Source organism: Emericellopsis cladophorae (assembly GCF_022114955.1).
Source record: "Emericellopsis cladophorae strain MUM 19.33 chromosome Unknown NODE_39_length_213758_cov_118_025819, whole genome shotgun sequence".
Classification (NCBI taxonomy): Eukaryota; Fungi; Ascomycota; class Sordariomycetes; order Hypocreales; family Bionectriaceae; genus Emericellopsis; species Emericellopsis cladophorae.
The window spans coordinates 24,004-50,448 of record NW_026250964.1 but is presented as its reverse complement, the minus strand read 5'-3'; the positions used below and the strand labels follow the sequence as shown (position 1 = coordinate 50,448).

Sequence of the window (26,445 nt, the reverse complement as noted above, 5' to 3'; positions counted from 1 at the left end):
CCGCTGAGCGCGTGGACAATGAACGAGATGGGCTTCATCATGTAGGTAGGAACTACATCTGCAGATAGCGAACAGAGTAATGTCGCCAGTATTGAGCGCTCAAAGTGTGATGCTAGGAGTCAAGACTCGGGGGACTCGCGGCCCAGCTATCAAGGGCGCAAGCAGCAGCCCCGTTGTTTGCGTGAATGCGGCCCAGTAGTAGAGGCATTTACCCGTTCACTGGATAAAGGTTCCTGCCAAATTGAATAAGTACGTTGTGCTTGAAACATGAAAAATAGACATGGAGTAATGTCGTGAACCACCTCTCACAGACGTCAACCAAATCACAGACAGGTACCTCGGATTGATCGAGTGCCGGACGATCCAGCGGACAAGAGCAGTCACAGCCAGGGCATAGGAGACACGTCGAGTTACAGCGAGGCTCAGATAGCATATTCAGAAGCGTAGGCTCTACGGGACCCAGACCAATTCATTCCGATGAGCAAGTGACACGACGTGCTCACACTCTCCTTTCCAGATGCCCGCCCAGTCTTGGGAAAATACGGCATTGAGACACCAGTCCACCGATTACTTGTTCAGGCACTCCAGAGCAGCCTCAGCAACGAGCTCCTGGATGCCCTTCTCCGAGTCCTTGGGGTAAAACTCCTCGCATTCCTCGAGCTCCTTGTTGTTGGGCGTGATGGTGATCCTCCACCTGTCGCCGACAGTCTTGTACTTGAAGCCGTAGCCGAACTCGTCCATGGCCTTGTCGGCGTCAATAGCGCCGTCGGCATTCCCATTGGCGTCGCTGTCCCCAGTGCTCCCGCCGCTGCCACCGGCGATGCCACCGCCGAGACTGCCGCTGATGCCACCGCTGATGCCACCGGTCAGACCACCACTGGCACCGCCGTTGGCACCACCACTGGCACCGCCGTTGGCACCACCATTGGCACCAACCTTGATGACGATCGTGACACCCTTGCCGTTGCCGTCTGACCTGCCGGCCTGGTTGAAGCAGAGCGAGCTGCGGCCACCGATGACGGTGCTAAATGCGCAGGCCGCCGAGTCGAAAATGTCGCCGGCAAGGTTGATGCCTTGACCAAAGATGGAGAGGGGGAGGCCAAAGATGCCACCAAGGCCGAACTGGCGAGTCTCAAGCTGGGAGTGTGTCAGCATACAGTCTCATGGGAGGTTTGCAGGCAGTGGTTGTGGACGTACGACCGGGGCAGCCGTGGCGGAGCAGGCCAGAGCGGCGACGAGGATGGCACTTGGCTTCATCTTGCTGAGGAGAGTCGGAGAAAGTCTGAGAGTTTGAGAGTGCTTGTGAGAGTGGCTGAAGAAGTTGATGCGATGGCGGTGATATGAGCAGGCCCAGTCCTTTCGTTGGATTGGGGGGGAGTGGGTGTCTTTATAGATATTGAGGCTGCTTCGCAGCAGTCCAAGCCCGTTCCCTTGGGACTGCCGTATACACGGGTGATCTCCCGAGCACAACAACTCAGTGCACGCCTCCACAATCGGCAGACTGATGAAAGTTCTCCGATGGAATGTCTCGGGCACCGAAAAGTCTTCCCTACACCATTCCAGGATGGTATGGTAGAGCCTGCGGGATGGCGTTGGCCAGCCACCCTCTCAACTACCTAGACCTCGCATGTTCAGTCGCCGCATGTCAGAAGGGGCGCACTCGCCCTAGCCATCACATAGATACTGCGGTACGCAGCTAATCTCCCAAGGCCGCATGGAATGCCTCGAGATGAGGCTTCCCCCAGTGTTGGGCATGCGGGTCTCGGGAAGAGGTGTCTCACACTGGACTGTGTGTCTTGCCAAGGCTATTGAACCCTTCGCGGAAAAACGCACATGAAATTCTGATCAATACTCTCAACCCACGCAATGGAATGACCCGGCCCTGGTAGGAATCCCCGCGAGGGTCGCCAATGCCACACCACGTGCTCCGGCATATCCAGCGTTGTCAGGCACACATCTGGTTCCCTACAGCCGAGATCCGCCACCTCCCTTATTTGCGGCAGGTAAGGGCCCGGCAGGTTCCTTGGCGAGAAACATGCCAGTCGCCCAACTCTGAGCATCATGTTCGGGGAAGAGTACTTAGCATGCCACAGCGGACTCGATGGTGTTTCCAAAGGGCAATGAATCAGGCATGCATGTATGCTACAAGGGATGTGTGCCGCGCCCGGTCCTTTGAGGTGCATTTCTGCCCTGGTAAAGCGGACAGTTCAGAATCCTACTGAGTGGGTGACTAAAGTATGGCGCCATCTCAAATCTTTGTCGCGTGGGAGGCGTCTATGAGAGAGACGGGCATCTTGAAGCCCTGGTTGCAGAGCAGGCAGAAAACCCCGCCCGTCTCGAGGGTATCAGTGGCCAGCATGCTCTTCCATGGGATATGCATACAAACATGCCCTGGGAAGTGCAGCTCTTGCCGAATGTTCAATTCAACTCCAATGGATGCTACCGATACCGATGCAAGTGTGCAGCTGTAATGTGGGACGTGTCAGACCCGTATGCACATGGATGGATCAAACCTTGGCCTTGGAGTTGGAGTTGAAGGAAGCGTCCGTCTGAATGGGGTCGACGGATTTGCGAAGCTCTCTCGGATTTTGAAACGATGAGTTGTCCTATAGAATTTGCCTACAAAATAACAAAGACTGCGTTAACCGGATCTATGGCCAAAGGAGCCGTGGAGGAGGATTGGCCTGCCGAGGTCGATTCGAAAGGATCGTACCCTAGTCTAGTACACGTATGATGTATCATCCCGAAGGACTATGCCAGGATGCGATCCTTCGACTGAGCATACGTATATCCATTATCGGCTGCACCCGCCAATGATTGCGTCAATCCCGGAGTCATATTCTCAGATATATCGCGCGTAGCTTGACTAGGTCCATAGATACTTAAACCTATGGCCCCGGAATGAGTGGCACTTGACCTTTCTTCTACATAACCCCCAGCAATCCTTGGATATGGCGTTGACAGACGCCATCGATCTGCTGCTATCAAAGTCGGCCATCGGCGTCTTGGCCATTGCTGCTGTGCTCTTCTTTGTGGCGCGAGCGCTCGAACTGGGCGTGGATGAATTTGAACCTCCTGTCATCAGGCCCCCTATTCCCTACATCGGACACTTGATCCGATCCGTCCGGGAACAGCCATGGTTCTTGAAGAATCTCGGGTAGGCCTTCTGCTTGCTGCACCGCAAGATGATTCCATCCGTGCCCTCGCTGACGCCGTACCCACAGCGAGGAGTGTCGCCTGCCCATCGCAACGGTGCCGATCCTCAAGGGAAAAGTATACGCGATATGGGATCCCTTTCTGGTGCAGGCTGCCTACTGCAGCAAGCATCTCTCATTCATCCCATTTGCTGTAGAAAACGTCCGCGGCGTGACGGGGTACGACGATGAGACGCACGAGATTGTCACAAAGACAGATATCCTGCCCGCCTACTTTAAGAGCATTTACGAGGGGACGACGCCCCAGCATATTCACCACTTGAACGTCGTGTCGCTGAGGCATGTCTCACAGCACATAGACGGCATTGGGCCAGATGGGCTTGTCGTCTCGAACATCTACCTCTGGCTGCGCAACCTCATGACTGTGGCTACGTGCGAAGCGTTGTTTGGTCCACGCAACCCAATCAAGGACGAACAGTCCGTAGAGGACGTGTGGTAATCCCCCCCCCCGGGAGCCCCTCCTATGGAAACACTCTCTTAAGATTTTTTTTTTTTTTTTTGCAGGACTTTTGAAACAGGTCTGCCAGTACTCATGGTTCATATCTTCCCCTCAGCCGTACTGCGAGAGACTCGGCTGGCGAGGCGAAGGCTCCAAGACGCACTGGCAGCGTACTGCGAAACAGTAGAAGAGGACGACGAAAAGGTCTCGGCCATGATCAGGAACCGTGTCGGTATTCTTCGCAAGTACGGCATCAAACCCAAGAGCATCGGCGACATTGAGGTGGCGCTCATCCACGTCCCAACGTCCAACTCCATACCGACCCTGTTCTGGTTCTTCATGCACATCTTCACCCGACCCGAACTGGTGTCCAGATTACGCGCGGAAGCCGAGCCAGTCGCGGAGCGTGGCCCTGGGGACACGGTAACCGTCAACGTGGACACCATCTCCGACAGGTGTCCCCTCCTCATCAGCTGCTACCGTGAGGCAAGTCGCCTCGCCAACAAGTTCACCTGCAATCGACGCGTGGTGCAAGACACGACGATCAAGGACAGGGACGGCCGCTCGTACTTGCTCAAGAAGGGAGGTCACGTGCGGATGCCAGCCGGCGTCCTGCATGCCTTGGAGGCGGCGTGGGGTCCCGACGCTGATGAGTTCCGGCCCGAACGGTTCCTGGACACGGGCCTGAGCAAGGAGGAAGCCAAGATTCGTCGTGTCTCGCACACGCCGTTCGGCGGAGGCGCCCACATGTGTCCGGGGCGCAACTTTGCCACCGCCGAGATCCTTGGGTTCGTCGTCTCCCTGCTCGTTGGGTATCAGGTGGCGCCCGCGGACGGGGACTGGTCCAAGTTCCAGGTCCCTCCCATGGCGCCGTGCCCGGTGGCGACGTCTGTGTGCAAGCCGCTGGACGAGCGCGCCATGTTTGGTGCGCATGTGACGAGACGGGGCGGATGGGAGTCGGCTAAGTGGGTGTTCACCTCGGAAAGGGTGAAGGAGTAAGCTGGGGTGATGGAGGCATGATGTTGACGACGACTCCAATACTTGAATGAATCGCAGACAAAGCTGTCAACAGCGGTCACATACGGCCATATGCAACGGGAGAATATTGCATCAACACATTGCAGCTGGGGATCTTTCAATGCGACTGACTGGTCAGCATGTGTCTACAATTCGATGCTTGTAAGCAGGCAGATTGGACGTGTCAGAATAAGACATTGTTATATAAGCACGAAGCGGGGTTCAATAAACGTCTACTCTGTCTAGTACTTTTCGCAGAGAGTAAAATGGAACATGAATATTTCTGAACCAAGACCACTCACGAAAACAGTCCCCTACGCCTTCAGTCCCCTACGCCTTAATCTTGGGGGCGTCACACGCCGCAATGATCAATCTATTCGATACGTGCAATGTCTGCCAGGAGCTCAGGCCAACCCCCGAACAGAAGGGTACAGCATTCCACGTTTTGGGCATCAGTGAGCTTGAACAAAGTGCCCAACTTGGGGCATGTTTCCTCTGCTCCCTGCTCTTCACCGCGATTTCCGATCATGGCTATGTAGCACCGAATGAAAACCAGATGTTTGTCAGAACAGGCCATGACGAGCCGTTCTTTCTCATGTGGATAGATGCCCAATTGCCAGTCGTTCCGCATCTTGAGATCTTTCGTCAGACAGGTTAATTAAACCACGTTCCCGATGCCGCTTCGTTCTCACATATGGTGTTGCAGGGTCTGCAAGCGCAATCAAAGGCCTCGGGTGGGCGAATGCTATCCCTCGAGAGCCAAATAATCAGGCTACGAATGACCTGATTATACAGTGGGTTCGCAACTGCGAGGAAAATCATGCGGAGTGCAGAGTTGATGTGCAGGAGACACCCAAGCGCCTGTTGGATCTCGAGTGTCCCGGGCCCGAGGGCATCTGCCTCGTGCAAGACTTGAATCCCTCAAAGTACATCGCACTGAGTCACTGCGTATGGTCTCCCAAGGTCATATGATTTTCATCAGATCTGACAACCGCAGTGGGGGGACGTGAGAGCGTGCACGACTACCAGCGACAATCTCGCCAGTCGCCTATCCGAAATCAAATGGGATGATCTGGCAAAGACGTTTCAAGATGCTGTGACATTGACGAGGCAGATTGGCCTGCGATACCTATGGATCGACTCGTTGTGTATTGTCCAGGATGATTCGTAAGGATACTCGTCTGCGGATGTGTGGTGGAAGTTGTCAAATCTTGCTAACAGCCCCAGGGATGACTGGAGGAAGGAATCCGTCAAAATGGGAGACATATATCGTGGTGCCTATCTGACAATCGCCGCCTCCTTAGCATCCGCCGACGACGAAGGCTTTCTGCACCCGTCGAAAGAAAGAGACGTCTACTCGGCCAAGTGTCTACGTGTACCATTTCAGGGGGGTATTATTACTGGCATGTGGATGCGCACGATCCACGACTCCCGCCTCCATTCATTCCACAACATCAGCGAGCCTCTGTCCACTCGGGCCTGGACGATGCAGGAGCGAGTACTCGCACCGCGGCTTCTGAGCTACTCCTCTGCCGTTACCTTTGAGTGCACCGCCTTGGCTGTCTGCGAGTGTGGCCACGCCATGTATCCAGATCCTTACTACCCCCCTGTTCACATGCTCCAGGGCCTTGACAACAAACAAGGATTTTTATCGGTCTTGCAGGGTGACCCGCAGTCGATCGCGAGGATGTATTCTTTCTGGTCTGACATGGTATCTGTATACTCCGGTCGAAAGTTGACGTTCGAGACGGACAGGCAGATTGCGATTTCCGCCATTGCGAGAGTCCTGGCAAAGCAGTACGGCGATGAATACATCGCGGGGCTTTGGAAAGGGAACCTAGTTCCCGGTCTCACCTGGCACAATGATATCCGGCTGCCAGTCATCAAGGATGCTGCTGCTGGATCGCATGCCGGGCTGTCGAATCGACCACCGTCCTGGAGCTGGCTCTCGGCAAAGAAACTCGTCAGTACGTATAGACTTCTCCCCGGCCATTGCGAAGTCGTATCGACGGACGTTCAGGATGGCGGTCTTGACGACAGCGGCCCGGCTCGAGGATGTATCACGCTGAGGGCTCAGACTGGGACTATGGTTGCGCACCTACCGGAGGAAGGCCAGCTCGACTCGGAAACGTCAGGGGCCACGCGGTTCGCGATACTCGGTCCGAACGACAACCCAGTGGAGGTATTTAAAGTAGAAGACTTCAGGCTAGATAGACCGGTCACAAGAAACAGTGACCTGGACGTGTCAGCAGGCATGCAGGGCTATTCTTCGGACCTCGTGGATGGGACATTTCCTATCCGGGTGTTGTGCTTGCACCTTGGGACAACTGTCATCGATAACAAGGATCGGAAGACGGAGGTTTTTCTCGCTCTTTTCGAGCTGAAGCATTTGCAGGGGCGGTTTTCAAGGATCGGGCTTGTTCGAGCTACCATCACCAAGGACGCTCTGCGAGAGTGGCTTGGCGAGTCTCATTGTGAGATCACGATACACTGACGGGCAGGGGAGGCTTGAAATTCACACTCCCGAATCGACAAGCACACATACTAATGGTGTTCAGCCATGCTTGTTTTAGGCATCGGCATCAAGTTTCCGGGAGAGTAGATATTCCACGACCTGCTCGCGGAAAATAAGGGGCTTGCCTCACTTTGGGATCTTTGAAGGGAGAGCATTTAACATTGGGGGGTTGGTTGAGGATCCGCAAAGGAGCTAATGTCGTCCTAGGGTAGGTTGATACACATGCTGCACCTGACGTTAGTTAACTGTTATTAGTTAGTTAGCAAGACTGGCGTCTACATTTCTCTGGCTACCCTATACACCCAGTTAGTATAGGCCTTGGTTTGAGCTACCGGGTCACGTGGTTTACCTGCTCATCGCCATCACTTCATCTTCGGCTACCTATCAATGCGCCCATCGCCGTCTTCAACGCACAGTCATGTCGCAAGGCATGCCGGAAACCCCCGCTGATGTATGAGCCGCGTAGAAGGGGTGCATGTGGGCAGTGCTCACGCAAGAAACGCAAAGTGAGTGGCCAGCAACGTCAGGTTCCAAGCACCGGCCCCTAAGAACATCGACCAGTGTGACCACAAGCAACCACGATGCTCGCAATGCGTCAAGCACGCCGATGTCTGCGAGGCCCGAACATTCAAGCTATCGACTCCTGCTGTGTTTGAGGAGCGGCGCGCCAAAAAGACCAAGGCCAGATCCTCACGAAGCTCCCGGTTTATCGACGACACTGGTCCGTCGATAGAACCAGATGGCAACGACACCATCCTCAATGCATCGCCACCCTGCTTCCAAGACTCTGGTCCTTCGAGCAGGACACAGCATGACACTTTGGACCTGTTGCGCCCCCTGGACCAACAGCTACTCTCGAGCACCTTGCCAGCAGAAACCTCTCCTCGCAATGATATGCAGGACCCGACGACGAGCGATCAAGCACAAGCTGACGGGACTTTGAGCCTCGCTTCAGTCGTACCAACTTTACTGCCAAGCTCGGATGACGACGAACTTTTCCCTTCCGTCTCCTTTCCAGGCCACGGGAGTCTAAGCCTCGACGCGTTCTCAAGTGCGGCCAACCTTCCATTGACGTCTTCCACAACTACTACAATCGCCCCCGTTTTAGCCGCACCCGAACGTCTCTACTGCCCGATGCCGTGGCCAGACGACATGCTGGCCTCGCCCGAGCGCAGGTTCCTCTGGCAGTACTTTCTGTCGGTAGCGGAAGCCGACTTTCTGTGTCTGGACTGGGAAGACGTCGGACACCTGTACGACTTCCAGCACCCATACACCACAACCCTGCCTCAGATGGCTCTGTCGAGCAAGGCGCTCCGAAGTGCCATCTTCTGCTTTTCGGCTGGTCAGTACCAGCTGCGCCACAACAGCCGGGAGCATTTCGCCCTGACCAAGACGACGACGAGCGCAGAGGCGGTGCGCGCCATGCGCGCTCAGCTGCTGCAGACGACAACCAGCGACGATGACTTGCTGCCGCTCATCTGCGCAGCCACATTGTTGCATTACTTTGCTACGGAAAGACATGACTATCTACGAATCGCCTCCAACCTTGTCTCGCGATTCTTGGCACGGAAGGCTCTCCAGCAGAGCCAGGCACCCCTCTCGCTACCTGAGATTCCCCTGACCGAGTTTCGATGGACCGTCATATCCACGCTGTGCTCCCTGCGGCAGCCTCAAAGCCCGCTTGGCGAGAAGGCCTGTCGGATGATCGAAATGGACGACGACGAGATCAGTCGCAAGTACTCGGACGCCTTCAGCGGTTGGATCAGCCATCCGATTTACACCTTCTCCCCGAGGCTGGTCAATCCTCTTCTACGCATTGGACGACTGCTGGAGGCACAGCTGCTGCAGCTCGACGGCACAACCACGGATCCCGACGATCTGGCCGGACACGATGACGATCGCATAGCCGAAGCCGAGGAAATGCTCCTCCACGCACGCGAACGCGACGTTGACACATCCATAGCACGCATGCAGATCAGCGATCCCGCCACTGTCGTCGCCCTCAACGAATCCATGTACGCAGCGAGCGCCATCCTACTATACGCGCGACTGCACCAGACACCATTCACAGCGCCCTTTATCCGGAAACAAGTACACATTGTCACCAATGAGATTGCCAAAATCAGCTCCGACTCCCGTGTCTCCTTCTCCGTCGTCTTCCCGCTGTTCATCGCGGGCTGCGACGCCGCCGATCTGTCGGTGCGCGACATGGTCAGGGAGAGACTGCGAGAGCCCAAAGGCATCGCCTACGATCGTGGCGACCTCGTCGGTGCACTGGAGCATATTTGGGACATTCGCGATGCCGAGCCGGGTTTGCTGTGGCCCGACTGGGTGGCCAAGGTTGATCCAAAGTACCGCATCAGCTGCCTGATGTAACATTGTCAAGGGCTCGAGGCCCAACATGTGCTGGTGCCATGGACTACCTAATTGACAAACATGGCGTCGTACATCATCTCTCTCATCCTGCGCCGGGCTCCCTCGCTGCCGCGCCAGCAGACGGCCAGCCTTCATAACTTGGGTTGCTCCGACCTGCAACATGACCCGTTTGTCAGTTTCGACGCTGTATCCTTGCCGCTCGGCACGTCAATGGCCGGGTTGGCCGTGAAGAAATCGACCGGTGTGATGTGCAGTTGCAGGATCTCCACAGGCCTGCTCGGGGTCAATGGACTGTTCTCATACCAGCAGAAAGGGGGACACGTACATGACAGGCCAATCTTCCACGCGGGGATTGTGCGTCAGCCCAAAACAGCTCCAGACGACAACGTCCTCCTGCAGCAGATCCTCGTTGCGCGCCGCCATGTCGGCCACGCCGCCGACCTCGGCCTTGCTGGAGAGCGGGTAATGCCCCGCCGCGTACAGCTCGTGGTCGCGATACTTTGTCAGCCAGAGGTGGTGCTTGGCGAACAAGCCCCTCTTGGCCTGAATACTGGCTGAGTCGGCGAGGACCTTTTGCGTCGGGGGCGGGTCGATCTTGTACCCGACCGGCCGCCCGGACACGGGGTTTCTGATGTCGAGGTTCTGGATCTTGAAGACGCGGTTCGCCTCGGGACAGGCGTCGAAGCCGGCCGACGTGAGCAGCGGCGTGTCGACGACCTGGTACCGGTTGCCGTGCGGGTTCGTGCGCGCGTCCATACGCACGGGCAGCGAGTCGCTCTGCACAACCGTGTTCCTGTGCCCGTCGACGGCCGGGTCGATGCGCACGCAAAAGATGTGCTGGTGGTTCTGCGCAAGGGTACCCGGGTGAACAACGTTGCCCCAGGGCGCCGTCTTGCCCGGGTCAATGTTGACGACGGAGACGATGCCCGTGGCGCGCGTCTCGACGTTGATGCCGCCCGCAAGGTCCAGCTTGTAGTTGAAGACGTACTCGTAGTTGGCGAGCGTGATGATGAACTGCACCACGAGCTCCCGGCGGCGCGTCGACACGGCGCGGTTCGTCATCCAGTTGGTATGTTTCCAGCCGATCCCGTCGTCCTGCTCGTGGAGGCAGATGACCTGCGACGCCTTCTCGGCCCGGCCGCTCGCGTCCACGAGCACACCGTCAAAGTACTTGATCACGCCCAGGCAGTCACAGCCCAGCGCGAGGTTGTTGACGGCGTGGCCGATGCCGCCGTCGCCAAAGTCAAAGGCCTGCTTACGATGGAACGGGGCTCTGGGATCTGCGTACGGGACGGTCTGGGGAGGAGGCCGTCAGTCTTTCATTCTACAGTGGAGAAACGGTGTGAACGCACCATTTCGCTGATGGAGAGGCGATAGAGGACGCTGCGCCCGTCGTAGCAAATGTCGTGCAGGACGGCGCCCTCGCGAGGGTTGAAGCTCACGCGGAAGCGCCACTTTTGCCACTCTACAAGACTTTCGTCCTTGATGGAGAAGCTTGGACCCTGCGGCTGGACCACGCTCAGTGGCTTCAGGTCCTTGCGCGTGCCGCCCGGCAACAGCTCCGGGACGTACTCGGCCGGCGCGCAGTGGTCGAGGATGGGCCCAGTCTTGGGCGTCGTAACGGCGAGAGCATCGTCGCCGCCGCCCGTCGCGAGCTCGTCGATGCGGATGATCTCGTTCTTCTCAAAGTCCATGACGGGGATGATGGGCAGGGGATACGCGTAGTAGTTGGCGTCCGGGTGGCCGCTGCGTCGGTCCATGGCAAAGCACAGGCCCTGGAAGAAGCGGCGCACGTCGCCTGGCTGATCCATGCCGCCGTAGGGCCACGGCTCGACAATCACGTCGAAGCCGTCGGGGAGCGAGAACTGGGCTATCCTGGCCTTGAGCAGGGGGGACTCTTTGCATGTTTCCACGAGGGCGTCAAACTCCCATCTGCAATGTCAGCCGAGCTGGGGACGAAGAAAGAAACAGGGGTGGGAACGTACGTGCTCAAGCCGGCCAGGAACTCCTGGCCCACGACATCTTTCGATACCACGTTCCTCTTGTTCAGGTCGACCGTCGCCTCAATCTCGTCCGCCTTGCGCTGCGCGGACGTGCCTGCTCGCACGTAGTGCACACGTGCGAGACGCGGGGGTCTAGGCATGTCCGTCGTCAGCCTGCCCGCGTGCTCGAGGTCGAGGAAGGGGACCAGCTGGGCCTTTTCAGGCTCCTGTCGATAGATCATGCGGAACTGGATCACCTCGTCTGGCGAGGAGGCCAGGACAATGTCCCGCGCGAGGCTGGTCTCCTCCACGGAGAGGGAAGAAAGGGGGTGAGGTGCGTATTCGACCATTGTGCTGGCGTTGCACTGACTGGATCTAATTTTCGAGTCAAGAAGACGGAGAGTTATTATGTGGCCAGATACCTTGCTTTAATAAGTTCTAAGCTATACATACATGACTTCATTTCATCCGTCATAGTATGAAACCGTGGCCATCTAGTCTTGTTACGTAAGTATTCCATGGGCTCGGTCGTCCGCGGAAGCCTCGCAAGCTTCAGGCTTGGAATTCTTGCCTCTGTAATGTCCATGGCTTGACTGTTTGGCAGGCAATGGTGATAGCACCGATGTCTATTGGCACTCGGGCTGGTCGGGATGGAGGCTGCGGCAATATTTCCTATTCAGGCAAAGCGCCAAGCTGCACAACAGGAGGTATGTGACGGTCGCTTGGAAGGAATAGACCGGTCCGGCTGTACCAAATATGACAGACCGGGTCAGGCACAGATCGAATCCTAGTTTGAAGATGTTGGTCTGGTTCTCCTGATGCGCGCAAAGGAAACCCGTGATGAGCGCCCCCAGGCCTACCCTGTACACAACGCCGTCGGCGCCAAATAGGCATTCGTCGGCATCAAAATCAGCAAAGAACATAATTACTAGTACACGGGTCTATTCCGCAAATGTTTCTTGCCATTTCACTCAAAGTCTTGATGGTCAAGGTGGGCCATCTATTCGACGAGGCGACGACGAGGCCTTTTCACCAAGGGCTTCAAACAAGGCGCACATAGATAGTTCACTGCATTGAGAGTACCGAGTGATACAATCCCCATCGTTTCAACATGCCCGCCGCTGTTGGCCGACCGGCCCGGTCCCTGCTCAAGAATCATCACCCAGCACGCTCGATATATGCTACGCACACCTCATCATATCTCTGCTTAGCACTACTACAACGTCAAGCCTGTATCTCCAGACCGATGCTATCAGCCAGCCAGCTCAACTGCTCCTCACATGCGCCAGTGGGATCTTTCCTCAGTTTGGCGTAGCGTTGTCTAGCATAGCGTCGGTGGTGGAGAGAGTTGACTCGAGTTGACTCCTCACAATGAGGGCGTTGCGGCAATTTCGCCCTTTCTGGAAGTGGGACCTCACAGCATAGCATGGCTTGAGATATCGACCTCCAGTGGCCTCTCAACAACCAGCAATTGACGAGACAATGTCCTTGCATACGTATCGCCATTATCTCCCGGTCCCCACGCACCTGCATCCCGTTATCTGGAGTCTGGGGAAATCAAGGCCCCCCTCCCCCGATGGGTGCCCGGGACGCAGGAACCCACCGTGCCGGTCTCGCAATGGCAACGGTCTGGTATAAACTGTGTCTGCTATCGCGCGCCGTTCTCTTTTTCGATGGGCAACTGGCCTTGCTTCCCATCGATCTTAAGGAAATGACAACCCCTGACACTGTTTGAACATTCGTGGAGTGTTCACAGACCAAACCTCACGCCTTCTTCACCCAAGACCTTGCACGCGAAACCGCAACACACACCTCACGCCATGACCACACCCGTCGATCCCGCCGGCACGGGCCTCGCGGAAGGCAGAATGGCCCAAGACAAGACGGACGCGCGCGACCTCGCCGCCCTGGGCCACGACGAGGCCCTGACGCGCAAGTTCGACTTAGTGAGCATGCTCGCGCTCGCCTTCTGCGTGCTGGGCACCTGGGCCGTGGTCGCGCAGAACCTCGAGGCCGCGCTGACTATTGGCGGGCCCGTCAGCATCTTCTGGGGCCTGCTCCTCGTCATGGCCTGCAACCTGTGCATCGCGACGTCGCTGGGCGAACTGTGCAGCAGCATGCCCACCGCCCTCGGCCAGGCATACTGGGTCGCACGGCTGTGGGACAGCCGCCGGGGCCGCTTCGCATCCTACCTCACCGCGTGGATCAACACCTTTGGCTGGTGGGCCCTCACGGCGTCGCAAAATGCCTTTATGACGGAGCTCCTGCTCGGCGTCAAGGTCATGTTCGACCCGGACTGGCCGGGCGCCACGCAGGGCTGGACGCTGTTCGCGGTCTACGTCGGCATCACCGTACTGTTTACGGGGTTCAATCTCGTCGCCTGCCGTTCCGAGAAGACCTTGCCGTGGTTCAACAACTTTGTCGGCGCCGGCTTTGTCCTGCTGTTCGTCCTCATCGGCATGGCCCTGCTGATCGCCATAGGCGTCACGCCTGACCTGCACTACCAGCCGGCCTCCTTTGTCTTTGGCGGCTGGGTCAACCAGACGGGCTGGGGCGACGGGGTCGTGTGGTTCATTGGCCTTGTGCAGTCGGCCTACGGCCTCACCGCGTACGACGCCGTCATCCACATGGTCGAGGAGGTGCCCAACCCCAAGCGCAACGCGCCCATGGCCATGTACCTCTCCGTCGCCTTTGGTTCGCTGTCTGGCTTCGTCTTCATGATCTGCGTCGTCTTTAGCATCCAGGACATTGAGAGCGTCATTGGCTCCCCAACGGGCTTCCCCTTTGTCCAGGTCATGATCGACGCACTGGGTCTGGTGGGCGGCGTCGTCCTCACGGCCCTCTTCCTCTTCAACGGGTTCGGCCAGGGCATCAGCGTCATGACCTCCGCATCACGACTGACCTGGGGCTTTGCGCGTGATGGCGGTCTACCCTGGGGCTCGTATTTTGGGCACGTGGACCGCACCTGGCACGTGCCTGCACGCGCTCTGTGGCTGCAGTGCTTCATCATCTGCCTCATCGGGGTGTTGTACCTCTTCTCCAACACCGTCCTCGCAGCCGTCTTGTCCGTCAGCACCATTGCCCTGACAATCTCCTACGCCATACCCATTGCTGTGCTCTTGGCTTTCGGCCGCGACAGGATGCCTCCTCGCGAGTTCTCCCTTGGGAGGTTCGGCACGGCCTTCAACTGGGTCTCCATCATCTACTGCCTCGTCACGACCGTCTTCTTCTTCTTCCCCGCCGCGCCCAGCCCGGCTCCGGCCGACATGAACTGGGCCATTGGGGTGTTTGCGGTCGTGTTGGTGCTGTCTGTCCTGTTCTGGTTCGTCAGGGGTCGCGTGACATATCTTCGCACACGGGATGCGTCTGAGAGGGCCTTGCGTGCAAGACAGCTGGAGACTGTCACATACGATGGTTTGGAGGCAGACCGTGCATCCGATGCTGGTACCACCGCTGGAGCAAAGGGGAAAGTACTGTGATGTGAATGTATTACCACATGGGAAAGTAAAACTTGTTGATTCTGCTGATCGATTGCCTGAGCTGTTGGGTGCACCCAGCAGGCTCAACAACCCCACGACCCACCCACCAGCCACGGTCACAGCCACCGCAACGGCCACCAGAACAGCTCGCTCGCGGTAGAAGAAGAGAGTTAAGCCACACAAGAACCGGGGGCCCTCCAAGACCCCGTACAGTCAGTCAAGCCTCAATCGTCAAGTGTGGCTTGTCGGCGCGAAACGAAACCCCCTCAATGCCCCATCGTTTCGTGCCCAATGGCCCCCCTCGACCGAGCCACAGGCGGTGTGTGTGGCTGACACGCGATGTGGCAAGGATGCACAAGATCGGCAGTCCTGACGTTCGGTGCTGGATTCACCCGGCCGCCCAATAACATTTGTAGGAGGGGCGGGACACGGGGCGCCATTCCCGGCACCTGCCATTGGTGCATCGTCTGTGCTGCATTGATGCACAATGAACGACGACGCGTGTCGCCAGTCCTGGGGGCAACGAAAATAGGTGGTGGGCTATCAAATAACACGCAGGTTGGCAGGCAGCAGCAGATATGGACAGCGGCTATGGAGCAAGAAGGCCCGTTTGGCTCACTTTTCCCCTTCCTCTTTATTTGTCTCTGCCGTCTGTCAAAGTTCCCCGTGGATCGTGTAGCCATTCTGAAATCTATCGCTAGTATACGTAGCGCCACAACAGGAGGAAAAAAGTCCCACGGTCCAGAATCAGACCGCTTGTAATAAAGTTTCCCCCCTGTTCGCGACCCCTGCTAGCCTCTGAACACCGGCCTCCCCACCGGGCTTTCGTCGCCGCTTTTCGTCCGCATCAGTCCCACAGTTATTCCCGGCAGCCTCGGCGAGTTCCGCTGGTGGGAGGTGGGAGGTTGGAGGGGCCAGAATTGGCAGTCAGTCAACCAAGCCGCAACACGAAGATGTTGGTGTACGTAGTGATCGCCAGTGAGAGAGGCGCGGCCGTCCGTCATTATCGACTGAATGTTTGCACCGCTAGCCAGCCATCTCTGTACACGTACATCTGCTTGCGGATACGCTCAAGCGGTCACGTTGCAGTTGCACGAGCACCTGCTTCCTGCAGGGACCAAATGGCCGCTCCTTCCCAACCCACCTCCCCACGCAGCTTGGGCCACGAAGGCGCGTACAGAGACTACCATGAAGAATTTGTCGTCTAAAGCCCGTATCACAGCTCAAGTTGTCCCATACTATCCGTTCAAGTGTGCACAATGTACTCCATGTGGATTGAACCCCAGCGGCCAAGTGGCCAAAAACCGTTCCTACAGGAGGTACCGCCGCAGGGCTTGCAATTTGTCGCCACACAATAGCGTCGGACGCAATCTCGACTTTCGTGGCTCCAGTCCAGTCACTCGCCACACTTGTGCCGGGGGGGGCACTTCACATGCCAAAACGGGCAAGACACAGGGGTCCACCCCCGCCGAAGTCCGCGCGCCTCTACACGCATATGGTTTTGTCTTCTCGACGCCAAGTGTATGGCGCTTTGTGTTCCTCGATGTAAAGCGCATTGGCGACCAACTAAACTAGACAGGACTTGTGACCTTGGATAGACGCATCAGCTGAAGCACCACAGCACACTACATGCGCCGACCCGCCGCGATATGCGAGGCTGCGTAGTAATTAATTACCGTCGCTGGTGGGTTCCAATCCCCCCGCGGAGAGAGAGGAGCCTACTGATTATATCCGTACGGCGCGCGCAAGCCACTGTGGCGACCGGTCGACCTTTTTCCGCTGGCCCCTGCAACTACACCCTACTAGACACACACCCCCTCCTTCAGCCTCAATTTCTACAAACGTCTCGTCCTCTATTGTTATTATCCTTGTCAAGTAGACTGGACCGGCAACATGATGGTCCATCGACTCCATCCCGCTGAGCGACCTCGACGATGCGGAACCGAAACGACAAAACCCGAACAAAGCGCGCAATCTCGATTAGTTCTTCTTTCCGCTACCGTGGGGGAATCAGCATTCACTGAGCAGAATGCGCGACGGCGCTGCATATTGGTTTCACCAGTGACCTGGCTCGCCCCCCCCCCTCCTCGCGCAATCTTACCATGCAGTGCCTGCCTTGCGTCCTTTTTTTCGGAGATCGGTCCCCGACGGAACCCTAGTAAACAACAACAGCAAACACCTCAAATGCATCGTTGCGGTCATCTGGGTACAGTATGTTTGTGTCGCATCCTCACTGGTCACTAGGCCAGGAGCACAGATTAAGGATGCTCTCGTGCGACACGCGCTAGTAACCCAAGTGATAGACCACTTCGTCAGAAAATCATTAGAAGACATCCTAGTGATTCAGCCATCCCATGAAGCAGGGGCCACGGCTGCATGTCAAATCACAACAGTGACGAGCGGTAAGTCTGATCAAAGCTTGTTCGGATTATTGAGATTTTGAGACGCTGCAGGTCCTCGCCCTCCAGCGCCCGCCCCAGAGGGACCAGTAGATCAGACACAGTCTCTGCCACCTCATAGGTATGCAGAGCGTGTGTTCCAATACAGAAAACGAAGAATACGTAAATTGCCCCTTCCCTACCAAAGCCAAGGCTTCCCAGTGAACGCGGGGGTATATTGGAAGCAACCAGAAATGAAATGACAGCCATCAACGCCTTTGCCCTCCCAGCCTCGTTTTTTCCGGGGGGGCACCAATCCAATTGTCCTGTTATACGGCCGTTTCATATGTGTCCGTCATCGTTGATATCCTTGCTAGTACAAGGGATAAGAAATCTATCGTGCCCATTCATGTCGAAGAAGATCGCTTGTTCGGTCCGTGGTATCAAACATAGTAAGAAAAAAAAATAGATGCATCGCATCAAAATGCCACACGCAGGACAAGCTTGGGCGCCGGTGCTCGTGCTGTCGTCGTAGCCGTCGTCGTTTGGTCTCCCAGAGGTTCGTCAATGGCCATGTCCCATTCGCACTTGACAGATGCTGGTGCAGTTTCGATATCGAGGGTCATGTCTTGTCCCTCTCTCAAGTTCAGGACGACATCGTCGTCCACCGTCACCTCCAGACCACTCTGCAGGACGTGGATGGTCTGTTCGATCCTGCTGGCGTCGACGCCAAATTTGTGGGCCACCTGACGATTAAACTCTGCCAAGGTGCGCTCGTACAAGTACACTGCGTGGTGGAGCTGACCAGCCGCTGGGGAGGGCTTCCTATTCTCGCGTCGCAGCATATAAAAGCATGCGCAAGGTTTGGGTGTTTGCTCGGGGAGCGGTCGGTAGCAGGGGTCAACTCCAATTGCCTCGATCCAGCCACTCAGTTTGCCCTCTCCGTCCGTCTTTTGAATCTTGATTGGCGGCTGATCGGGACCTTTTTGCGTCGATTCGCTGGTCGAGACACCGTCCAGGTTCTGCCATTTGTGCCCCTGGGTCGCGCCGGAGCCTTGCGATGGGATGGATAGTGAGCTGGGTGCCGGTGACACCATGGATCCAGTGTTCATCTCCTGCGCGCTGCGGCCCTGCCAATTGCTTCCGTCTCGTGGCATCACCTCGGCCTTTGCTTCAGCCTCTTCGCCTGCCATGACGACGGGGTGCGCATCGGGGTCGTCGTGGTCCTCGCCGCGAAGATATAAGACACTGACTGGCCTCGGGCTCGAGAACATGTCCTGTAGTGTCCGTAACTTGATATGTAAGTCGTCCTCCATGTGACTCCTCGTGCCCTGGCCACCGTGACCGCCGTCAGTTGAGCTGGCTGAGGACATGGACCATGTCCGTTTGTGCTTCTGAGCTTTGCCCGGGCGCTGCATCTCCATTTTGGGCTTCCCAGGGAAGCCGCCGCCGCCGCCACCTCTTTTCCTCTTGCTGAAGTCCTTCATTCCGCTCTCGACTTGCGATATGGTGTGCTTGACCTTGTCGATGGACTTCTTGACGTGGGCGACATCGTTAGAGAGCTTGCGTTCGGCGCCATGGTCGCGGAAGAGCTTCACCTTGCAGTAGCAGACCTCGGCCGGGGAGCTTGTCGGACTTTGTTGCGCGGCATCCGGACCTAATACAGTAGTCTTGGAGCAGAGCCGTACTGGGATGCCCTTGACGCCCTTCGAGTGGCTGAAGTCGGTGGAGAGAAAGTTGAAACGGACGGCAATGTTAACGTCGGCTTGTCCATGGACTCCAGGCGTCCAGACCACGGAGAATCCGTCAAAAGATGCTGACTCGAGCTCCACCTTGGTCCTTTTATCGTCGCCCTCGCCCGGTTGGCCCGCTTCCACGTACTCCACCGCTTGTAATCTCCCTCCTCTTTGATGAGCTTCGTTGGCCCCGCGCCCCTCCTTCCACAAACTCCAGCAAACTCCGGGCTTCTGTCGTTGTTCATCGTCCTCGAAGGAGACACGCACAAAGGTGCGGAATTTGGTCCCAGGGGCCAGGGGAAGCGAGGCACGCGTGTCGATGATCGACAGCTGATATGCCTGCCCCTTGTTCAGGTATGTCACGGGGATTTCGTCGGCTTGTTTGATCATAGCGGTCGGTGCATTGAGGGTTGAGTGGAAGCGAAAATTCTCAGCCGACATGGGCAGGGCCACGGCGCCAAAGTGCGCGGCAGAGGGCATGTGTCCTTGCTGAAAGGCCATCATGGGAGTCTGCTCCTGGAAAGTCGAGTCGATGGACGGCATGCGCTCCTCTGAGGGATTCGTCCGTATCGGGGAGTCGTCAGCGTCCATCGTCTCGTAGCCTGTGTCCTGGTGTACAAAAGACGAAGGGGCAAAGCTCTGAGGAGGCGGCGCCGGCACGAATGGGTTGAAGTGGTGCATCTGGTGAGGCTGGAGCGGCTGGAACCCCCCAATGTCCATGACGCCCGGGACGGTGTTCATGGCACCGGCAGCCGACATGGACAGGGGTGTTTCTAGGCCGGGCGCTGTCATGCCGACTGGAGTCTGTAAGTCACCTTGCTGCGTAAAGAAGAGCGTGTTGGTACCTCCTGGAGTGGGCGTGTAGTAGCCCGGTTGAGTGTGTGCAAAGGTGTTGAAGGAGAACGAGTTGGGGTCCATGAGTGAGGGTGTGAACCTCCAGGGCTCATTGCTCGCTCGAGGCGTTGGATCGTGGTCATGGAAAGGCGCATTGTTCATGTGAGAGGCGCTGGTACTCGTCAGCTTCTGTCTCCATCTAAAAACCGCAGTAGCTTACCCTTCCTCTTGAGGTTCGCCCATTAGCGGGTTGTTGCTGCTATCCGCCACAGCATGGTCAGATTGTGCCCCTCCGGCAACACCCACTTCTGGGAATTGCTGGCGAAAGTTAGCCAGCAGCGCGTCTGCTGGTTTCTGAGAGCTCCTTCTGGATGTCAGTCAGGACGAGGCGCCCGCAGCGGAAAAGGGGCAGCGCTTGACTCACCTTTGTCGAAACATGACGGAGCTGACGGCCTCGGCCGTAGAAGAGAGAAGATCTCTTGCGACTTGACAGAGCCTATTGAGAACCGATATGCTCTATCTAAAACGTGGGGTGTCCCCAATTCCTCGCCCAATTCGAAGACTGGAACAAGGCTGAAAGGCGTCACATGTGACAGCGAACAGATACAGTTCACGTCCTGCAGTAAACGCAATGAAAACGTCAGTAATTTTTTTCAAAAAGGACTGAGTTCTCAAATGACAATGAAGTTGAAATAGCCGCCGGGCGGCTACGAGGAATCTGAAACGATTGAGTGGATGCGACACGCATGAGTCCAGAAGCGTGAGCTCGAGAGTGAATGGCTGGCGATCCACGAGAATTGTTGAAGAGTGAAGCAGATGTATAGGAGGACAATGCGCAGGGGCAGAACAATGCGCACTAACTGTCCCAGGCCGCTATAGGAGAACTGGAAGGGTGGGTTCGCGAGTATGAGATGATTTCGACTTACCTGTCTTTGACGACGACAAAGGTTCAAGCTTGAAACTGTAGGCGCGAGTGAGTTTGCTTTGGAAAGGACTTGCAGAATTGCACACAAGGCCGTTGAGCGTAAGGGACTGTATTTCTGTCTGAACAGGTTGTGATGAGGCTGATGCGCCAGCAAGCGTGGTCGAAACCTTTGAAGGAATAATAATCAAGCGACGGACACAGGCGTGGAAAGGGCGAAGCTTTTGTGTGAACGAAGGAAGACGACGTAATAACAGACGCGAAGTAATATAGAATGATATTACAGCCAGGGTCGGCGGTAGTCGTCGAAAATGGTAGAAGTCCCGGTGTCGTCTGGTCGTAGTATGAGAGCTGGAGAGGGGAAAGTGGCTGAGGCAGCGAGCGAAGGCAAGCGAGTAGCAGGACAGAAGGGTAAAGTACTTTGAGAAGGGGAATGCGGTATGGCAGAGGGATCGGGAGCCGGGGGAGTACTCTCAGTTGGGTACTAGTCGTCTTGACAGTGAGTGTGCCATTACATGAGCATAAAAGCAGATTGGGGGTTTGTGAGTAATGCTGGGTAGGTGTGTGATCAGCGAAGCCCACCACCGGTGAATGGTGGGTGAATGATGTGCAGGCACTGCAATAAACGGAACGGGATGGATAAATGGACACAGACTCGGGCAGTAGTAGCTGGGACCCAGGGGGACAACGATCGAGCAAGAGCGGACGAGCAAAAACCTACTGAAAGCTGCAATCGAGACCGCTCGTGCCTACGCTCGATGCTAAGGGCAGGGTTGTCAGGTACCTTATTATTATTACTCTTTGCAGTGACTTGGCGGTGGCATCATTTTGTGCTCACAATACATACCCTACCTATCTGTAGCGCAGTGCAGTGTAAGAGACTGGACTGGAGCCTTCCATCATTGGAGACAGGGGTCCGTCCCGCTGGCCGCGGAAGAATCTAGGCCTTGCCCAGCAGTCTTCTCAGGACTGGGCCCCTTGGTCTGGACATGAGGCTTGTTGATTGCTGTGCGTGCGTGCTGCTAGAGGGACGGGACAGTACTGAGGGGGGTCGCACTAAATGTGGCGCAACCCAGTCGCCCACCCCACAGTCGGTGCCACTGCCAGTGCTACTAGTGCTGGGGCCATTCGTGGCGGGCCCCGCTCCGGGGTGGTCGCGATGCTTTGATTGCAAGGGGCCTTATCCCCTCTCAAGCCTCCAGTCGTGGGTGTGGCGTTCCTCTCGCTTGGCGCCAACGCAGCACCAGCCTCTAGTCTTCAAACCTGCTGTGGCGGCAGCAGCAGCAGCAGTAGGCCTCAACTCCTTTATCCAGTGTGGTAAGACGGGTGCATGTGGCACTTTGCTGCCACAGACCGCGCGTGCAAGTGTCAAGGGTCGTCGAAAGGCCAATGTCCGCCAGGAGACACCCCGGCCGGGGGGAGCTGGCCAACCACGGTCTAGAAACGCCTCAAGACCTCCAGTCTCTCCTGCAGCAGATGCAGATGTGCTGTCGTGGCGCACGGGATCCAGTCGTTTCGCGTCCCAGCACCCAATCAACGACCGGTTCTGCTCCAGGAGCCCACGACCAGTCGCGCGGGTACAGACCGACGTGGCACCCCTATAGCACCAAGGCTCTGTCATAAGACTGTATCGAGCTCCAGTCTCTCCAGCGGTGTGATATCAACCACTACTGTTGTCCGCAGGCCGCATATAACTCGGGACTGTCGACCGATACGGTAATAAGTTCATACATATCCTCCATCGCCCAGAAACGCACAGAAGCGACCCGATGAATGGGATGGATCGGACAGATAGGTCAATCGTGAATTGTGAAAGAGCATCAAATTCGGCCCTTATCCCCAGTGTTGAGTGTCCGGCAGAATGGGTGCACGCGGCCGAGCAGAGAGTTCAGTGCTAAGAATGCAAGCCACACCATGTGGACTGGCTGTACCCGGGGGCATCCTATACGTACTGTCGAGCATGAACCTCAGCCTCCAGTCCCGTGGCCGAAAAACGAAGGCTCTCCTGCACGAGACACGGACAGGAACGTGACGAAATGATGGCGAAGTTTACGCGTTGTTGGACAACAGTCATTCACTCTTCCCTTTCTCCCCGTCCACAATGAAAGAATGTATATTCGACAGAGGTCGCATGAGCACTTGTGCCCACGCTAAACTAGCCACGACAAGATCATCTCCAACTCCAAGCGCGCTTCCCCACGTTGGTGTTCCTCACGATTGCGAAAGACGGCCACCATCATTGGCCAGCCCGGCTCGTAGTCAGGGTGCCATACCATCACTTTCACGCTGCTCAAGCCGCACGCCAATGGAACGTGCCACATGACCTTTCCACCACGCCTAAACACCAGTGGAGCAGAATCGGTTTGACGCAGAGTGTAGCGGTATCCAATGCTACCATTGACCATGGTCCTCGTCAGCTCGAGATTCTAGTTGTGCTGTCACCATGATGACCCTTCTTTTAGCTTCTCCTTGTCTTCTCCCTTTCTTTTCACAGCTTGTTAAGGCTTGTCTCGCAAAGAAAAAGGCAGGGACCGGGCTCGACAAGGCCATGCAGCAGCCACATCTTGAAATTACTAGTTCCAAAGGGGTACGCACTTCTGCTGAGGCTCTTTGCAGGCTTGGAGCCAAGAAATGCTTGTGTCTGTCTTTGACCACCTGCAGAAGCGGCTGTACCCCGTCTAGTCTAGTCTGGTCGCTGTGGCGCAAGCGTGGGGGCGTGTGTATAAGACACTGTGGCGCAGCTTTCTGTGGCTTATCTCCCCTCACTTGTGGCGATTTCGCTGACGACGCCACAGTCTCAGTGGCGTCTGGACCTCTGCGATCTGCGTCTTTCCGCAGAGATCGGCGCTGCTTGATAAATTTATCGGCGAATCAACCTAGAGCTAGACGTGGGCCTAACTACACCTCATGTAAGTGCTACGCATTGGCTTTCTCGACCCTTTCGCGAAAAAAGGCCCACGACGAAGAAAGAGGATTTTTCAGCGTTGGAATTGATACGCGCGTCCCCCCAGCACGGCCGCAAGCCTTCATCTCATATTGCGGAATATGTGCGTACGTATTGAATCATTTGCTGTTGGTTCAATAGACAGGCCCGCCGCCCGTCAGGAGATACTGCTCCGGCCCTGCGGCTCCTGGACCCATTGCCCAGAGCTCCTCTGCCCAATCCGTGTTGTTTGATACGTGGGTATGGGGGCAGCGGTCCCTCCACCCTGGGCCAATTTCAAGCGAACCAAGCCTTTGCTCTTTTGAGCTCGTTGAAACAATATAGCGAACCTAATACACAAATGTTTAATCACCGAAAGTGGTCAACGGACGTAATTAAGGGCGCTGCTTTCCTCTTTAGATCCCGATTGTGAGCGCATCGTGACGTAGTCTTGAAACAATCGCGTCGAACGCTGGACAAAAAGTCGTGAAAAAGAGCCACGGCCCACGGGAAGGAAGCAAGGGTGCTGCATAATTGCATTCGCGCAGTCACACTTTCAGTTTCCCCATGGAAGCTCCCGCCTATCTGGTGTGCCGGTCGCCGCCACAATTTGATGATTGATCAAACGAGCACGCACACGAAGCCACAGTCAATTACAGGGATACGTAACACATACGTGACCTCACATACAGAGTGCGTGGTTTTCGGCAACTTCTCATCAAATGTCTTCCCGCGCCAGCAAATCGCTTCTGCGATTGAGGTTTTCGTTGCGAATGAACATAAGATATGACGCTTGAGAAGCCGTCCATTCGCCTGCCGAATCCCATCTAGCCGAATAGTACTAGTGCTAGGTACATACCTGACCACTGTCTCCAGGTGTCGGGCCTGTGGTCGGATCCAGCTAGCACTTTGCTCTGGCTAGCAAGGGCATCGGGTTCGGCTCCTCCTGTAATTTAGCTGGTATGAGCATTATCGTTCTTCACGTTAGAGACCCAGGCGAGCAATTCTTTGCGGAGGCGAAATTACGCGCATTCTTATACGCTGCGCTTGTGGCTAATAAAGGCAGCCCTAGCACGGAGTGCACTACTCCGTACTCCGTACTTGCTACCAGACTACTGCGCGCAGTCCACGGTTGCGCATCAAGTACTCACAATCTTTCTAGCTATGTCACTCTCACGTTCATCATGGCCTCTGTCTATCAAAGAGGCTCTTCGTCACTTCTCGAGTCCAGCCCGACGCACTGCGACGAGACGAGGCCGCGCCCCTGTTCGGACTCCGGGCGGCTGTTCAGGTTGACGAAGGGCCCGCATCCCTAGCCCATCGCCCCATTCAATTCAATATTCAAGTGCTCGGATCCGTGGTCTCCACTGTGTGATAAGTGGTCGGACAAATTTACTTGTGTCCGTAGTACTTCCTACTATTGCGCTGCTAAGCTTTTTCCCGAGCACGTACTTGGGCAAAAAGGATTGAGAGGAGGTAATAAATCTCAAGTCCCGTCGTGGGCTGGCACCAGGTTGACCATTGAAGTCGACGAGAATGTGGCTGGCACGAGATTAAAATAGCGGCTTTATCTTGATCAACCGACGACCCATTCTCACCGGAGCCAGCCGAATCGACTTGCATGCGTATCTGCGGCTTACACTTTGATCCAACTCACATGCACAAGGGACCTCGGGGATCCGAGTCTTCATCTTCTTGGCTCGGAATTTCTTCTGACAGCGAGCTAGTCTGCAATTCGCTCCGCTTCCTCCTACAAAGAGTCTTGACTCTCGAGAACTCTGCCGAGAGAGGACTGGACACAAGAGCATAGACAGGCGCCCTCGATCGTCAGCCTACTTCGTGGACAAATACGGGCGGCAACGTTCTGGGTCAGCTCGCCATTCGTATTGCTCCTCGCCCGTCATGCGCTGCTGCTTATGGAGCCGACGTGGCGGCCACCCTCAGCTTACCGTGCAGCCGTCTATCGACGAGATGCGTGATCTCGTATCTCTCGATACACCGAACGGACAAGCGCCATCGTTGATCGTGGCCGACCTACCAGAGCCAGCAGCACACCCAGTCTCGAAATCTCAGTATTTCAAAACCTTGGGGCTGGGGATATATAGATCTACGAACAGCCTCGCAGGCAGGACCCTGGCGATTGATCGATTCTCTGTGCAGCTGGTTAATACGTAGCGCCATCAGCTGCGTGCGCGACGTGGCATCGCCAGCGTGAAACATCGTCCCGACAGCCTCAGAGCCGGTCGTTTCTTTGCGCGATCTGTTGTTTTTCTCCCCATTGCCGTGCCACCGTCGACCGATCAGTATCATCATCATCATCATTGCCTTTATCAATGGCCATTGTGCCCTTATTGTTGGCCCCGTACTCTAGCACGCATCGTGCAGCACGTAGGCTAGACGCGTCTTGCTGCAATCATCATCCTCTAATCTCTTTACGAGGAGACTCATGTCATGCATGGGGAACCTTTGGCTCGTTGCCTGACTCGAGGCTAGCGGAGTTGGCGATCCACCATTTCGCTCCGCTTGTACGTGGACGCGCACGCTATTCAGCACGTGGTGAACCTCGCCGCGGGAGACAAGAACCGTAGGACGATGGTGATCATCAAGGCGTACTCAGAACGTGTCTGTC

At 56.3% G+C, this 26,445-nt stretch overlaps 5 protein-coding genes across 5 annotated transcripts; 2 read left to right on the top strand and 3 right to left on the bottom strand.

The window, feature by feature from the left end:
* Positions 1-567: 567 nt before the first annotated feature.
* J7T54_000225 (uncharacterized protein) lies at positions 568-1,257 on the bottom strand (the record flags this gene model as incomplete). Its single annotated transcript, XM_051508027.1, has 2 exons — positions 568-1,137; positions 1,198-1,257. 2 exons carry the CDS (start codon positions 1,255-1,257, stop codon positions 568-570), a joined length of 630 nt encoding a protein of 209 aa, XP_051360781.1.
* A 1,694-nt stretch (positions 1,258-2,951) lies between these two features.
* On the top strand, positions 2,952-9,562 carry J7T54_000224 (uncharacterized protein; the record flags this gene model as incomplete). Its single annotated transcript, XM_051508026.1, has 8 exons — positions 2,952-3,157; positions 3,225-3,632; positions 3,804-4,649; positions 5,505-5,619; positions 5,669-5,838; positions 5,899-7,145; positions 7,698-8,237; positions 8,295-9,562. The coding sequence occupies 8 exons, from the start codon at positions 2,952-2,954 to the stop codon at positions 9,560-9,562; spliced, it is 4,800 nt and encodes a 1,599-aa protein (XP_051360780.1).
* Positions 9,563-9,693: 131 nt separating this feature from the next.
* On the bottom strand, positions 9,694-11,894 carry J7T54_000223 (uncharacterized protein; the record flags this gene model as incomplete). Its single annotated transcript, XM_051508024.1, has 4 exons — positions 9,694-9,835; positions 9,888-10,858; positions 10,915-11,494; positions 11,548-11,894. The coding sequence occupies 4 exons, from the start codon at positions 11,892-11,894 to the stop codon at positions 9,694-9,696; spliced, it is 2,040 nt and encodes a 679-aa protein (XP_051360779.1).
* Positions 11,895-13,364: 1,470 nt separating this feature from the next.
* J7T54_000222 (uncharacterized protein) lies at positions 13,365-15,023 on the top strand (the record flags this gene model as incomplete). Its single annotated transcript, XM_051508023.1, has 1 exon — positions 13,365-15,023. One exon carries the CDS (start codon positions 13,365-13,367, stop codon positions 15,021-15,023), a length of 1,659 nt encoding a protein of 552 aa, XP_051360778.1.
* Positions 15,024-17,880: 2,857 nt separating this feature from the next.
* On the bottom strand, positions 17,881-20,409 carry J7T54_000221 (uncharacterized protein; the record flags this gene model as incomplete). Its single annotated transcript, XM_051508022.1, has 3 exons — positions 17,881-20,143; positions 20,192-20,338; positions 20,396-20,409. The coding sequence occupies 3 exons, from the start codon at positions 20,407-20,409 to the stop codon at positions 17,881-17,883; spliced, it is 2,424 nt and encodes an 807-aa protein (XP_051360777.1).
* Positions 20,410-26,445: the final 6,036 nt, after the last annotated feature.